At 38.1% G+C, this 16,222-nt stretch overlaps 1 protein-coding gene across 6 annotated transcripts in view; it reads left to right on the forward strand.

The window, feature by feature from the left end:
* The window catches only part of THEMIS (thymocyte selection associated), a 203,592-nt gene that overhangs the window by 157,731 nt on the left and 29,639 nt on the right, over positions 1-16,222 (forward strand). For 2 of the 6 annotated variants that reach the window (XM_078155156.1, XM_020987006.2), the window contains exon 5: positions 12,728-12,881. The exons of 2 other annotated variants lie outside the window; for them this stretch is intronic. In XM_078155156.1, coding sequence (XP_078011282.1) covers positions 12,728-12,881 — 154 coding nt within the window. Of the gene's footprint in view, positions 1-12,727; positions 12,882-12,957; positions 13,058-16,222 lie in introns of those variants that run through there. 2 more of the 6 variants (XM_020987005.2, XM_020987009.2) reach the window with 2 other exon arrangements.

Genomic DNA, 16,222 nt, shown 5'->3' on the forward strand with positions numbered 1-16,222 from the left:
TTTATTGATGCCATTGAAGAAGAAAGAAAAAACAACTGTATCTGTAAAAGATCTTTCCTTAGGTTGTAGGCTCTTGAGCTTTTGCTTCCTGGGAATCAGCTACTGCTCTGAATCTGTTTCTTCTCTGACATATCTGGGGAGTCCTTATCCTTTGACCTAGAGCTTTCTTTTTCACTTGGTGTGAGCATTGCTGTCTACAGCTCTGGATTGGCACAGCTGAGCTACCTAAAATAAAGCTCGGTTTTTTCCTTTCTGTGATTGTGTCCCAGAAGCCCTCAGCATCCCTATCAACACTGTATGTGGATACCCCTGGATCTGGTACCTAAACACCTCTTTCCCTCCTTTTCCCCATACCATATTTTCTAGACTACAAGTGTGTTTTTCTTAGGACATTTTTTTTACCAAGGAAAGAGTACTGACAGAAATGAAGAATCCTACTCAGCAGTCAGAATGGAAAGCTTGCATGATTCCTAAGCTATCTAAAGTAATTAACATTTCCCTGGACCAATGAATTGTGATTCTCCAGAGCTTTCTGTCTGTTCCTGCCTGATCACCAAAAGGGAATGGTAGCTTCCTTTCCATAGAGTCCTGTACTCCACAAATAATTTAAGATTCACCCAGCTGGTCATTCCAAACCAACTTTAACAGGGTCACTATCTCAGGATAACTTTTAGCTTATCCGAGAGCATCTTGATCCATGATGGTACTGGTGGCACTCTGTGAAAAATGATTTTTCTTAGTAATCATTATCTTGACGACTCAGAACTTTCCCCCACTTCCCTTTTTTTTCCAATGTTCAGTTTCTTCTTCAGAAAGAACTTACGATCTAATCTAAATGGGTCTATTCCTGCTCATTGTGTTACCCAGACAGGTCTGGAAAAATGTTGATTCTTTCCTATTGTCAAGACAGGTGATATAGAAATTGATGTCTCTTTGACCAAGATTAAGTGACCTAAATTGGGTAACCCCAAGACCTTCATTTTAATATAGCTTACCTCCCAATGTGTTGACCAATCAGAGCTGATTGGCACCCCTTGGAAACACCTACTCTTCAAAGGGCATCTAACTCTGTACCCCTAACCCTCAAATCAAGACAGTTCCAGACTGACTCATTTAGGGGGCCCAGGTGTGGGCTGCAACTCCCATGCAATGCATATGTGTCATCCGCTTGAGAGAAATTAAAAACGTGGACACAACCTAATTTTGTTTGTCTTTTCTTAGAACAAACTCAGTGAGGCTGACAACTCCAGTCACTGAGCTCCTATTTAAGCAAGTGCCATGTTCTTTCCCCATGGGAGAACGTTAGAGGAGTCACGATATGAAGACAGACAGAACAAAATGCCCGAAGAAACCAACATTCATTCACTCAACTAACCAGGAATGTATAAAATACAAAGTATCATATTCATTGGAAATGCAAAGGAATGTCAATAATTTTTGTTGAAAAGTTTTGCTTTAAATTGTACAAGGGATGTCCTCAAGAGGTGCACTCTCACCCCACTTCCACTTTCCCCTACCGAAAAAAAAAATCTTCGAAAGACTTTCTTCTTTTGACACACACCTTTCTTTATGAATCCTTCTATTTATTCATTCATGGCATTTGGTTTTATCTACTGCAGTAGTTCCCAGATCGTTGGATAAGGATGGTAACCAGAAGAAGGGAAATATAATCTCTTTTCCCAATGCTTCAGACCATGCTGGGAATGGATTTGTGGGGGTCAAGACAGTGAATATTGAGCAATTTGGTTTGAACATGGACCTGAAAACCAATGAATTTAATACTGAACCTACTTCTGAGTGAGAGTTTAGCAAACTGCTTAATCTCTGTAGACTTCGGTTTCATGTGTCAGAAGGAGTATTGTGCTTTGTCAGCTGTGGGTTCTCTGTCAGCTGTGTTCCAACTCTCAGATAATTAGAATAACATCTTGCATTTGTATTGAGCTTCTTTTCAAAAGTGCTTTCTCTTATCTTAGGTCTATGCCTAAGAATTTCTGAGCCCCTGTTAGCCTCAGAACCCCTACTTTTCTCCTATCAATGAGCTTTTTTAGTCAAAGGTATAGCCCTATGGAGGATAGGCTAAAGAAACTTTTCCTCAAATTAAAAGTTTTCCTCAAAAAAAAAAAGAAATAGGATATATTAATAACATGCCACTTTATCCTTTTATTAATTTTTTTATTTGAGAGTTTCAAATAATGGATAATTGTTTACCCTAGACTGATATTTTCTCCCTGTGCAATAGTGTGTTATTGAAACACAAAATGTCACACTTTTTTTAAAGGTAGTATGTAGTATATGAGAAATTCAGAAATAGGAATAAGAATTGTTGAATGTCAAAGTAAGAAATAATATTGGAGATTGCTACAAGGCAATATAATTAGTTGCATAAAATATTTGACTTAGAGTCAAGAATATCTGGGTCCAAATCTAGCGACTGACACTTATTAGTTATGACTTAATTTCTTTGAACTCTAGGTCTTTCATCCATAAAATGGGGAAAATAATAAATGTAGGACCTATCTCACATATTGCTGTGAGGCTAAAATAAAATAATGTACATAATGTGTACAAATTAACATAAGATATCTAAAGACATAGAATGGGACTTGAGGGGAATCTTGGGTAGTTATTTCTGGAATCTTACCTCCTCTTTTCTCCTCCTGGTTATATTCCTGGCTCCAAACCATGCTGTCTTAATCTGGATCTTCCCTCTGAACCTGGAACCTCCTCACCCTGGAACATCCAAACACCTCGTAGTTTTCTGAATGTGGGACACTGTAAGTCTGGTCCTCCTCTCCCACTGTTTAATTCCTTCCAGAGTCTCTGTTTTGTGGAAAGGCCCAGGAGTGGGGAACCTGTGGCCTCAAGGCCGCATGTGGCTGTCTAGGTCCTCAAGTATGGTCAAGTTTAGATTCTGTCAAAGGGCCACACTTGAGGACTTTTCCAGTCTGATTGCTGAATAGGATTCTTTATTTCTGTCAGTACTCTTTCCTTGGTAAACAAATCCCCTAAGAAAAGCACCCTTGTGGTCTAGAAAATATGGTATGGGGAAAAGGAGGGAGAGAGGTGTTTAGGTACCAGATCCAGGGGTATCCACATACAGTGTTGACAGGGATGCTGAGGGCTTCTGGGACACAATCACAGAAAAGAGAAAACCGAGCTTAGAGAACGTTGGAGTTATACTTCCACTAAAGCCTTGAGGGGAACAGGAGAAGAGGCCATGAGGCTGGCTATTGTGGTCTCTTCTGAGAGATAGGAATATTGGACTAGATTTATATCTTAATCTTCCTCCCTAAATATTGCTGTTCTGCTTGTACATTTTTGGATTCAAAGCTGGTACCTTCTCTGGTCTCTGGCTCTTAATCAGGAAGGGCACCCCAAGCTTTAACCTACAAACTTGGTCCCTTCCACCAAATGCTAGTTATAAAGAAGAGCATCACAACTAATCAATAAGCATTTATTAAGCACCTACCATATGGCAGGAATTGTGTTAACCTTTGGGGATAAAAAAAGAGACAAAAGACAGTCCCTGCCCTCAAGGAGCTTCCAATTTAATGGAGGAGAAAACATAAAAACAAATATATACAAAGCAAGTTAAATACAGGATAAATAGAAAATAATTAAAAGAGGGAAGGCACTGGAATTAAGGGGGTTAGAGAAGGCTTCCTGTAGAATGTGGGATTTTAGTTGAGACTTAAAAGAAGCCAAGGAGGTCAGTCATAGGAATGAAGTAGGGAGAGTATCCCAGGAATGGTGGACAGCCAGAGAAAATGGTGGGAGCTGAGAGAGTGCCTGATTCATGAAAGAGCCAGGAGACCGACCAGTGCCTCTGGTTCGGAGAATGCATATTCTTTATATTGGATTAAAGTGTAAGAAAACTAGAAAGGCAGGAGGGGGTTAAGTTCTAAAGAGCTTTCAACACCAAACAGAATATTTTGTATTTGCTCCTGGAGGCATTAAATAGGAAGCCATTGGCGTTTATTGATTTAGGAGAATGACATGATCGACTTGTATTTTAAGAAAATCACTTTAGTGGCTGAATGGAGAGTGTGGAGGGACTTTAGGCAAGCAGACCCACCAGCAGGCTATTGCAGTAATCAGGGCAGGAGGTGATGAAGGCCTGTGGCAGTATCAGAGGAGAGAAAGGGGGCATATTTGAGAGATATTGCAAAGGCAAAATTGGCAGGCCTTACTTAGCAACAGCTTGGATATGAGGGGTGAGAGAGTGAGGAATCCAAGCTGATTCCCAGGTTGCCTGAGGAACGGGGAGGATGATGTTGCTTTTTACAGTAATAGGGAAGGTAGGATTCAGGGGAAGAGATGATAAGTTCTGTTTTGGACATATTTGGTTTAAGATGTCTGCTGGACATCTAGTTATTGAGGTGAAGAAACTGAGGCAGAGTTAAGTGATTTGCCCAGGATCACACAGCTAGTAAGTGTCTGAGGGGGGATTTGAACTCAGATCTTCCTAGAATAGGCTAATTTGGGGGAAAACCTCATCATCTTGCAAGATCACGTCACTCTTGGTACACTCCCTCATTCCTACTCTGCCCCTTTGAATGAAAGGTTGGAGTCATGAACTCCAGAACATCCATTTAAGGATGGGTTCAGAGCATCTCATTTCTCATTTAGCTGCACTACTCTTAACTGTCTCTGCCTCCCCTATCAAACACAGACCTGGGAAAGACTTTAGCTTAAAAAGGCCAAGGTCTCCCACTGTATGCAGGGTCATCTTCAGTCCTCTTGACCCATGGCTTGCTACTGGACTTCCATGATTCTGGAGGAGAGAGAGAAGCTATTGACTTTGCACCACTCTGCCTCACTTAAATCCCATTCACTTGCAGGTCAAGACATCATCCTTCTAATGCTATTGGTCCTCATGAAGAGCAAAGAACAAATAACAGCCAAATCCCCCCACACGTCCCCTGATCCTTTGAAACTTCCTTTTGTGTGTTGTATTTCTCTATTAGATTGTAAGCCCTCTGAGGGCAGAGACTGCCTTTCTTTTTTTATATTTGTACCCCCTGCACTTAGCACGGTGCCTGGCAAATAGGAGGTACTTGATAAATATTTATTGACTGTTAACTCTGTGTGCAGTGTCTATGAATAACAATGAAATAATTGGACTCTTTTTTTCCACCCCCTCTCATAGCTATCCCAAGTTGTTGTTCACTAGCCATGCTCACAAGAAAGTCATTTTTTAAAAAAGTGAGATTAAGCTAGATACGGTGGAATGAATCGAGTACTAGACTTGGAGTCAGGAACACCTCTGTATAAATCCTGCTTCAGACACTGATTAGCTCTGTGACCTTGGGCAAAAATAATTTAATTTCTGTTTGCCTCAATATTTCTTATCTGTAAAATGGGGCTAATAATAGCATTTGCTTTACCTGCCTGTTGTGAGGATTAAATCAGTTATTTGTAACACTCATTGGAAACTTTAAAGCATTATGTAAATGCTAACTACTATTATTATTATTCAACATACGTAAGTAAAGACAGATAAAAGATGTGATTAGTGAGATTTAGTAGTGAAAATGTCCATGTTAATGGAAAATTATGTTTATTCATCTAGGAAAAGTTGATTAAGGAACTATTATCAGCACACTGCTCTGGTTGGTACCCAGTCACACTGATATGTAAGGCCTGTGGCTGCAATCATAGAGGCTGTGATGTATTCTCGGATGTCTGAGTCTAACAAACTGCACAGCAGACATATGCAAACCAGTGTTATTGAGTAAGACTTGTCTTCTTGGCTTTAAATATAGCATGTAAGGTACAAGGTGTTTTAAATAAAAACAATGCCTTAGAACCTTAGAACATCTACTGAAATAGACTTGCTTTTTCACTGAGAGGCATTGCTCCCCTCAGAGCCAGAGAGAATGTTAGAGAAGCATTTAAGTTATTAGAGGTAGCACCAGCTAACGTTTTTTTCTTCCCAGATAAAACAAATGTAATTCAAACAGATTTGGCAGAAGGTCTTTTTTCTATCCCCACCTTTCTCAAAATTTTCCGAGTCCTAGTAATCAAGGAGATAGTCCTCATTTGCAGAGCTGTATCTTAACTGCTGTGAAAATCTATTCCTAACAACAGCTGGCTAAATGGTACCCACCTGCACAGCCCCTACTACAGCAGAGGCTGTTGATGTTGAGTCCAAAACAGACTCATTCCCATTTGTATGCATTAATTGCCATGTGTGTCCTATGTGCTTGTATAAATTTCATCCAGGTGGTCGTGTGTGTGTGTGTGTGTGTGTGTGTGTGTGTGTGTGTGTGTGTGTGTGTGTGTAGGGTTGGAGGCAGTAGCACAGAGACATGTATACCATTAGTTAAGAGACTTTAATCCTTGGAGATATCTGGAATGGGGCTACTTTAAAACAAGACTTTTAACTATTTTGAAACTTTTCAAGATAGCATGTGAATGCAACCTTGTCTGTACTCTGGTACAGGCTCTTTCTCCATCGACAACAAACCAGAACTTCTCAATGTCTTAGGAGATGGACTTGGTGAGTAGTTCTGGCTCAAAAGTCCACCACCTTGAAGCCAAACTGGTGAAGATCATCCTTGAAATTTTGCTAGCATGCTCTTTGGTACTACACACACACAGGAGATCACTAGACATCCCTGCGCATGTGCACATGCACACACACACACACACACACACACACACACACACACACACACACATCTTCTAACTTGGTCCCACCTCTGAGAATACACCATTCACTGGCATATCCCTCAAGCTACTAGGATATCCACCAAATCAGGATATACATATGTAATACATATGTACATACATACATATATACACATACATATACACATATGTATGTATGTACATTCTGAATTATGAATGATCCATTTTGGATTGGAGATTACCACTTAGATAGAGAAATAAAACTAAAAGTGTATCTGGAGCCAGACCAAATTAAGATCAGACTTTGTACTGCGGGCAGTAGGGAGCTACTGATTTTTAAGTGTTTACTGTCTCATTTTATGCTTTATTTTCATTTTCAATTGTTTTTCATTTTTTCATGTGTCTACAAATCCCATTTCCATTCAACACCTACAAAGATATTAGGATCACATTAGATTGACATATAAATACAAAATGAAAATGTTTAAAATTCACTCAATGTGTACATATAGCAAGCTTTAAAGGCTAATATTTTTATAACATCAAATGTAAATAAAAAATCGGTATCTTTCAAAGTATCATTAAAATAAACACACACACAGTTTTTGTTACAGAAGATCCAAAAAATCCGTGGCATAATGGACCATACAGGCTCTGAAATAAGAAGTTTTGGGTTTTTATCCTATCTTTGGTGCTTGCTACCTATATGATTTCACTGCTAGGGAATGCTGGAGCCCACTCATATTGACTCCTGATTTTCACATTTTGAGAACTGTCAAATGCTACAAATCAGGGCTTGATTTATTATTTTGTTCATTGTCTAGACTTAAGAAAATGATGAAGAAACTTAATAATTCTGATTAAACTGAAAATTGTGCCATGCATAGATTTTTTTTATTGGCAATCTAGTTATTAAACATTTAGGATTTTAGGTGAGTCATTTAACCTCTCTGGGCCTTATTTTCATCTAAAAAATGAAGGAGTTAGACTCAAGGGCCTCCAACTAGGGTCCCTCTAACTCTTGATCTATGATTCTATAATTTCTATCTTGAAAGGAAGATTGTTTGTTTTGGGAATCATCTATCTAGAAGGGCTCTTAGAGCCTGTTGAGTACAATTCCTTAATTTTATAGATGGAGAAACTGAGGTCCAGAGAGGTCCCAAAGGTGGTTAGTATGGATACAGGTCCATTATGTATGGATCTGAGTCTTCGGAATCCAGGGCTATTATATTCTCCACTGTACTACAACTTCTACTATTGAAACTCTAAACATATAGACAACTGAAAGAGTAATTTTTATTGGCAAAGACAACCTAGTTTAATTTAAAAAAGGGGTGGGGCACAGAAGCTTAAACAGAAGAATACCTGCAACAAACCAAAAGTAGAGATTCATAGAATGTTAGAGCTGAAAAAAAAATGGTATCCTAACTTTGCAGATAAAGTTATAGAGGTCAAAATATGTAAAGTAAATTATTCAAGATTGTACAGCATGGATACAGAGCAAGCACAATGACCATTATCTCCTAGAAGGTCAGAATAGAACAATGATACATTTTGTACATACAACATACATGCACATACAGTAATGACTTTTTAGTTAAAGTTAGCATTAAATAAGCTAGATGTACATCACTGGATACCATTTATTGGCAAACAACAAATTATTGTTAATAACAACAATAAGACCATCTACATAGTGCTAACTATATGCCAGCTACTGTGCGAAGTGCTTTACAAATATTATCTTATTTGATCCTTACAACAATCCTGGGGTGTAGGTGCTATTATTTTTATTTCAATTTTACAGTTGAGGAAACTGAGGCAAATAGAGGTTAAGTGACTTGCCTATGGTCACTCAGCTGGTAGGTATCTGAGGCTATACTTGAACTCAGATCTTCCTGACTCTAGACCCAGTGTCCTATTCTACAGCCCACCTTGCTGCCAAGGAAATGAGTTCCATTGATACTATTTAGAAAAGTAGATCTGTGATGTATCTTTCCACACCTCCCATTATCACTTATTTCTCCTCTTCTGGTACTTTATTCTACCTTCTTCTTATTTATTAATTTTTAATTTGTTTTCCATTTCTCACAGATTGCTAGAGGCTACATGGTAAAGTGAAAAGAGCTAAGATTTGGAGTTAACTCATAGCAACCAACTTTTTCCTAGCAGAAATCTGGGCCCCAAGGGAAGGGAATCAGTTCTTTATAAAATTGGTTCTAGTGCAACTGCTGTCACTAACAAGCTATGGATTTTGGTAAATCAATTAATTTCTCTCAGCCTCAGTTTCCTCATCTACAAAATGGGGTTAAAAAACTCTTGTTGGCCTATGTCATATGAGATGATGTGCATTAAAGAGGTTGTAAACTACAGAGCCCTCAATATCTACAACTGCCATTGTCTCCAGAAGTCAGTTGTTGGAGGATCAATGAAGTGACTTGAAGGCTTCCAAAATTTCCCCACAGTTTCCAGTTTTTCTCCTATTGCTTTGACACAGGACCTGAAATTCTTCCTTTTCTCACCTTTTCTTAAAGTCTTGTTGAAGAAATTTTATTTTATAGGAGATTAAGGTATTTAGGGATAGAGTAGCAAAAATACATGTTAGTTAAAATGTTAACACTGGTCTATTTTAGAGTTTAGATTAGTTTATTTGACTTCAATCCTTTGTAATCACTGTCATCTAGCCCTGACAGAATCGAGCATGGGTCAGAGAAGTTTATTAAATGGGATATGACTGATAAGGCAAGAATAGAAGTTGCGAGGAGAGTAGAGCATTGGTGGGCTGGCAGGTGGAGGCGGTTGGAAACATAAGAGCATTACAAATTGTGGTTAAATTAAAAGTTTTTCCCAGGGCTGGCTCTGACTTTATGTAAGGTTAAGGGGAGTAAGATTCTCAATCTATTTAATTATGCTGCATCAATAGTGATCGCTTGCTTACTACATGAAAACCGGTACCTTTGAATCAAGATTTGGGACCCTACTGATTAACTCTCAATCATATAGACAAACTCTTAGCTCAAATATATTGACCACTCTAGAATTAATAAATTGTTTTTCACCTGTTGCCTCCGATGTTGCCTTCTCATAGGGAAAATGATGCTCAGAGGTTAAGTGACTGCTCCAAGGTATCAGAGTCAGTCAGGCAGATCTAGGACTTGAACTCAGGTCCTCTCCTCTGACTCTAAAACCAGACCTAATATTACTTCATATATGGAAAGTATTCAAGGAAATGGAAAGAAGAAAAAAAAATTACAGAGGCTTCTACGTCAAATAATATGTTAGGTTGCAAAATTTTTTCATTTTTAGAATTTCACCTGAAAAGGCTATATTTTAGTGCTGGAAGGTTGGGGGAACTGTAACCACAGTTTTTCAGAAATGAGTTTAGAATATTTGTCCTAGGCTTTGCCCTATTATACTATGCCATGGTTCTCATCTGCCATCTGCAGTAGGCTTTACTCTGCTGGACCCTCTTCAAATGAGATTCCACTTCACATGTTTTCTAATTCAAAACTAATTTCACTGAGAGCTAATCTGACCATAAATGTGGTGTGTATTTTATTCCATTGTGGTTTCAATTTGCATAATTCAAAAGAAGATGAATTTTTCCTCCCCTTTGGCCACAAATTAACCTCTCAGAGTGCAACGGGCATGATTTCCCAATTAAAAAGAGAGCCACTGAAGGGGGCAACAATAACAACATGAATGAGGAATAACCACATTTGCAGGGAAGCAGCCAGGCAAGGGGAATGGGGGTGGAACAAGAGGAGGATTTGTTTATACATGAAAGATCCACTCTACTGTTTGTGTCACAGACACTTTAGGTGACCCACCCTTCCCCTTCAAATGGGATGTGCATCACCACAGTTCCTATGAAATGAGCAAATGTTTCTCTGTGTTAGCATAATAAGGCAGGCAGTCTAGCCAAAATAGTAGGAAGTAGGATGGAACAGGTGCAGGCTTGGGGGCCACCATTAGCCAGTATACTTAGGCAGTATGGAGTAGTGCATATTACTAGTGTTTTTGCTTTGTTCCAGCTTCCATAATTCTCTCTTTTAAGACTGCAAGGGGAAAGAAAGAAGAAATAAGGTAGGAACTTCAGCTCAGGGACAGCAAGATTACAGTGTTCAGGACCCATAGGTACTTTCCTGTTCTAAGGTATCATTGAGCTCTGCTTTCATGCTGCCTATCTGGTTAAGGTCCTAGTGAGGTCTGTCTCATATATGTCTTCTTTACCACAACCGGTATATCAGAAGTAACATTGGAAAGTGGGTTGAACGTCCTAGCACATTGCCTACAAATGGCAAACTGACTTGAGCTTAGCTTTGCTGGGTGTCTGAGCTGATACTCTTGAGACCATTTCCTCAACCTTATACATTTCTGTGCAAAAGTTAGGGACCCTATTACTCTCAGAACTTTCACAGAAACTCATCTTAAACTTAACTCTGCAGTGACTGAGTAGCCATCATCACAGATTTTAGAGTTGGAAGGGACCTTCATGCCCATATAATTCAACTTGCATCCCTGAAAGAATCTTCACTATAAGAGACTTAATAGAGAGTTGACCAGATTGCTTGACTTTCTATAATAAGGCAGAGGCCTGCACTTGCTGAGTTCTCACATTGCACTTTGGGATAGCTCTGCTCATTAGTAAGTTTGTCTTGAACATCACGACTAGTTTGTTTTTTTCATCTTCCACCCATTTTTTCTACTTCTGCCCTCTAAAACCATGCAAAATCAGTCTAATCCTTCTTCCATATGATAGCTCTTCAAATATTTTAGGACATTCATCATGATTCTCTGAGTTTTTTCTTCCTACCTTAAATATTCTCAGTCTTTTTTAGTGGATCTTCATGTAGCATTAGCTCGCATCCTTCACCTGGTTGAACTTCTCTGAACTTTTCCTGCCATACCCTTCTTATACTGGGATACAGGTTAGCAAAAGACCAGAGCTGGATTTTATTTTGTACTGTACCAACTTTTTGTAGCACTATTATGATTTTGCCCATTGCTGTTTTTAATAATATACTTTTAATAACATACTTGTTTTGAGAGTTTTGGACTCATATTATCTTGAGATGACAGAATTTAAGATTCATAATTTTTTTTAATGAAATGACTTGTAAGAAATCTAAGGCAGTCCAGATCTATAACACGAAGTATAGAAGAGAGTTGGCAGTTAGCCAGTTCGTTTTGATTAATGCTTATAGTCAATATAGATTATCCAGGCCTCAGGGTTTATATTTTATCTTAAGTGACCTAGTTTCTCTGCCTACATGGACTAAATTCACTGGATAACTACCACTTACTTTGCACAGTGTGGAAGCTGCCTATGAATATTCTTAGATGTTATACATAGTGGGAAACATCCACTTGGGCTTTGGTGATGAGGGTAAGTATTGAATGCTCAATTTCAGATGAAGGGTTTGAATTTTTGCTCTTGTTTGATGGATCTTTTGAAGCTTACAGTATGTCAGGACAACATCAAACACTGTGTCATCACCAAATTTGAAATGAATTTTTAATGATCATTAATGCTGTGTATGCCTTAATAATCCTTTCTTATCCTGACTTGTTATTCCAGATTGAGTAGAGGAGCTGGGACAATTTCTGTAATGCTGATGAAAATGTGTAACATTTTGAATTGCAAGTATGATTTACTTTGTTTATGGAACAAGTATAAACTAGACATGAAGTATATTGCTGTTTATGACATGGAGAGTAATGAGAGACTCCAAATTAATTAACTGTAAGATGTGAATAGTGGAGTTAAAATTCATTTTAAATGAAGCACATTTAAAAAGCTAAGAAGAGAGCAATTCTCAAGTGTATCCTTGGAGGATGATATTCTGTGCCCAGGGTGACTTTTTTATTCCTGTCATTTAAATTGCAGCATTTCACCACACCTATATTACTACAATCTATTGATGGAAATATGATTTGTAACTCACTTTGACATGCAGGAGATTCTGTTTCAGAGTTGTAGAAATGACCTATAATGTGATGGATGCTCTTCCTTGTCATATCTCTGGAAAGTATTCAGTTTGGACTCATAATTTACTTGTGAAATCAGTCACACTGGCCTGTGTAATTTCAGAGTCTCCATGTAGAAACAGCCAAGAAGCTGCACTCACAGCAACCAACTGCCGCTTCAAAATTACCAGTTAGTTGTCAAATTGATTTGACCCATTCGGAGACAGAGCAGGATGTGATCAGGACAACTGCATTAGCAGAAACCAGCATGATGAGAGGTCAGTTAAGCAATATGATTTCATTTGTTAATATGCCACAGTCTAACCCTGAACTTGACAAATGCTCAATTTGCAGGCATTTTGTTCCCCCCATTACTTCAACTAGAATGGGAACCTCAGGCAAAGAGAACTTCACTGTCCTAAATGTCCTGTAGAAATGTCAGTTCTGATAAAAGGTGAGTGTGTCCGAGGATTCAATGGCAATGTTAAGCTGTGCTCACATAAGTGACATGCATATTCACTATTTTCCAGGAACAGACACATAGAGAAGGGCAAACTTTATTTATGCTTGCTTCACCTATGGTCATCCTGGACAAGGAAAATGTTTCTATTTGAGATTGCTGATTCAGCTATGGTAGTAAAGTTTTAGTATTTTTATTTAAAATGTCACAAGAATGATTAATGGGTTGGAAAAAGGTGTCTTATGAGAAAAGGTTCTTTTTTTTTTAAGTTAAAGGAGGAAGTGAAGGATTCTGATGACAGCCTTTAAGTGTATGCTCAGTAATTGTCCAAAGGATGATAATCAGGGGCTCGCCGTCTGAGGGTAGAATAAGAGAAAACAGGCTCACAAAAAAAAAGAAGAAGAAGAAGAGAGGCTCTAGGTTAGCTATAAAGGAGCTTTGAGTGTTCAAGCCTAAAATGAAGGACCAAAAAAATGTTTTTTCCTGGAAGTTCCTCTTGTCCTCTTCACAACGAATGGCAGCCCTGGCTCTCCATAGGCGGAATAAAAGCCTGAAGCTTTTACCTCATTAATGCTGTATACTCCCATACAGAATTCCAAGAAAAACTAAAAACAACAAATTGATCTTTATTTTTTCCCAAGCATACAATTTGCTCCTTCTCTCTTGGTTTTCTATTTATTACATATTCCTGTCCCCACTTCCTCAGTTTTGTATCATTACATTTCCCTTCCTCCTTCCCACAAGGACATGTCAAAGTCAATGCACTGGATATTATGCTCCTGAACCATTCCTGTACCAAAACCAGTCTGTATAAATTAGGTTCTTTTATGTAGTGAGCTTACTGACTTCTGACGCTAACATAAAAATATCCCGGAGAGATTTCCTTATTACCTTATCATTGGATCTCTATGACTGACAAAAATGAAATTCTGTAAGACTTTGAAAACCAAACAGATTGCATTTCCTCCAAATTCCAAATACTAATCAAGTGTGAATTTAAAAGAAACAGCTACAGCTAGAAATTGATGTTGCATGTTGAGTTCCTAGAGCTTAATTTATGCATTGGCAATATCTTTTTTCTTAAAAGTATTGATCCTGAAAGGTGCCAGATACACACACAGCTCCCAAGATCAAAGTTCTGTATTTCAGTAATAACAAACTGTATAGTCCAAGGGTGAGGAACCTTCGGCCTCAAGGCCACACATGGCCTCGAGGTATAGGCTATTCACTGTCTGTTTTATGGGTTTACCAAAGGAGACTCTGGGTCTGCAAGAGACTGCTCTCACCGAATCCCTCCAATTGTGTATGCCAGGAGGGTTAGTATAGATCCAGAAACACACCCAGTTCATTTCTGTGTGAAACACAACAATTTAACTACAACAGAATAAGACAAGAGGGAATTCTCTTAACTTTAGTCAAGAAATTAAAGGGAAGATTTTTGTTGTTGTTCAGTCATTTCAGTCATGTTTGACTCTTTGTGACCTGATTTGGGGTTTTCTTGGCAAAGATACTGGAGTGATTTAACATTTCCTTTTCCAGCTCATTTTACAGATGAAGAAACTTAGAACAATAGAGTTAAGTGACTTGCCCAAGGTCACACAGCTAGTAAATGTCTGAAGCCAGATCTGAACTAAGGAAGATAGAGTTTTCCTGACTCCAGGCCTAGCTCCCTAGATACTTTTTTCCCAATTGTAAAATACCAAAGGTGTAACTCTGGGCTGTACTTTCATGTACTTCTACTAACAATAAGATCTAACATCTTTATTTTGCCTTACGCTTTATGAGGGACTCTTCTTGCCTCTTTGTGAGGCAGGTGATACGTTATCATCTTCATTTTACAAATATAGAAATGAGAGCTCAAAGGAATTAAGTCATTTGTCCAAGGTCACAGATCATATAACTGATGGAGCCAGGATTCAAAACTAAGATTTGATTCTAAGGTTAATACTTTTTCCATTGTATCACCCTATGCCAGTTCTTGTGACTCTTATTCTTTTTATGGTTATGTTTGAGAAGCATTATAGCCTTCTGAAATTACCAATATTAGCTAATGTAATAATAATAACACACTATCCACATTCTCCAGCCCTTCCCTTATAAAGTCAAAATGAAACCTTAGTGATATGCTCCCCATATCATTAGAGTAAAGCTATGCTTATCCAATACCCATTAACCAGTAATTCAGTGATAAATGATTTATCTAATCAATTATCTCACATAATGGAAAAAAGAAAGTATTATATTATAATTTTCTCATTTTAACTGGTTCACAGAATTTCAGAGGGAATGGGGATCTCAGAGGCCATCTAGTCTAACCTCTAATTAAATATAAATCATTTTTACTATATTTCTGACAAATGGTCTTTAAACTATCACTTTAAGGCCTCCAATGATAGAAATCCACTATCTCCTATTTTAGACAGTTTTGTATTTTTTTTAAATTTTCCTTATATTGAACCAAAATCTACTTTGCTGCAAATTTTCCTAGTTCTACCCTCTGAGACCAATCAAAATAGTCCAATTCTTCTTCCACATGACAGCTCTTCAAATACTTGAACACACCCATCAGGTTCACACTGGGTCTTCTTCTCCAGGATAAACATTCTTGGATTTTTTAACCTATCTCTTATGGAATAGATTTTGATCCTCTTCAAATCTTGGTCACCCTCCTTTGGACTTGCTCCAGTTTCAGTGTCTTTCCTAAAAAGTACTTCTCAGAATTAGATAAAATACTCCAGAAGTGGTATGGTCAGGAAAATGTATAGAGACATTACTCTTTTATACTATTATAATGCCTCTTTTTGGCTTCCATGTCACACTACTGCTTGATAACAGACTTTGAAGTTTGTTAAAAGCCCTAGTTTTGTTTTTTATTCTTATTACTATAGTTTTATGTTAGCTCCTCTATCTAATACTTGGATAGCTGATTTTTTTTAACCTAAGTGTATTTAGATTTTTTCCTATTAAATTTTATCTTCTCTACTAAAATCCTACTTGGGTGCCTCATTGTAATTTGAAGATGGTCATAGGTTCTTAAAGCCTATGCCAGCTATGCACAAGGTCTGACAAGTCCTACCAAACTGGGGGGAAAAAAAACAACTTACAATATTGGCATTGTATCACTTGGCCAAGGATCAACCTAGCTAATTTCAGAAAGGC

The sequence above is a fragment of the Phascolarctos cinereus genome, unplaced genomic scaffold (genome assembly GCF_003287225.1).
Source record: "Phascolarctos cinereus isolate Bilbo 61053 unplaced genomic scaffold, phaCin_HiC Scaffold_5;HRSCAF=322, whole genome shotgun sequence".
Lineage (NCBI taxonomy): Eukaryota > Metazoa > Chordata > Mammalia > Diprotodontia > Phascolarctidae > Phascolarctos > Phascolarctos cinereus.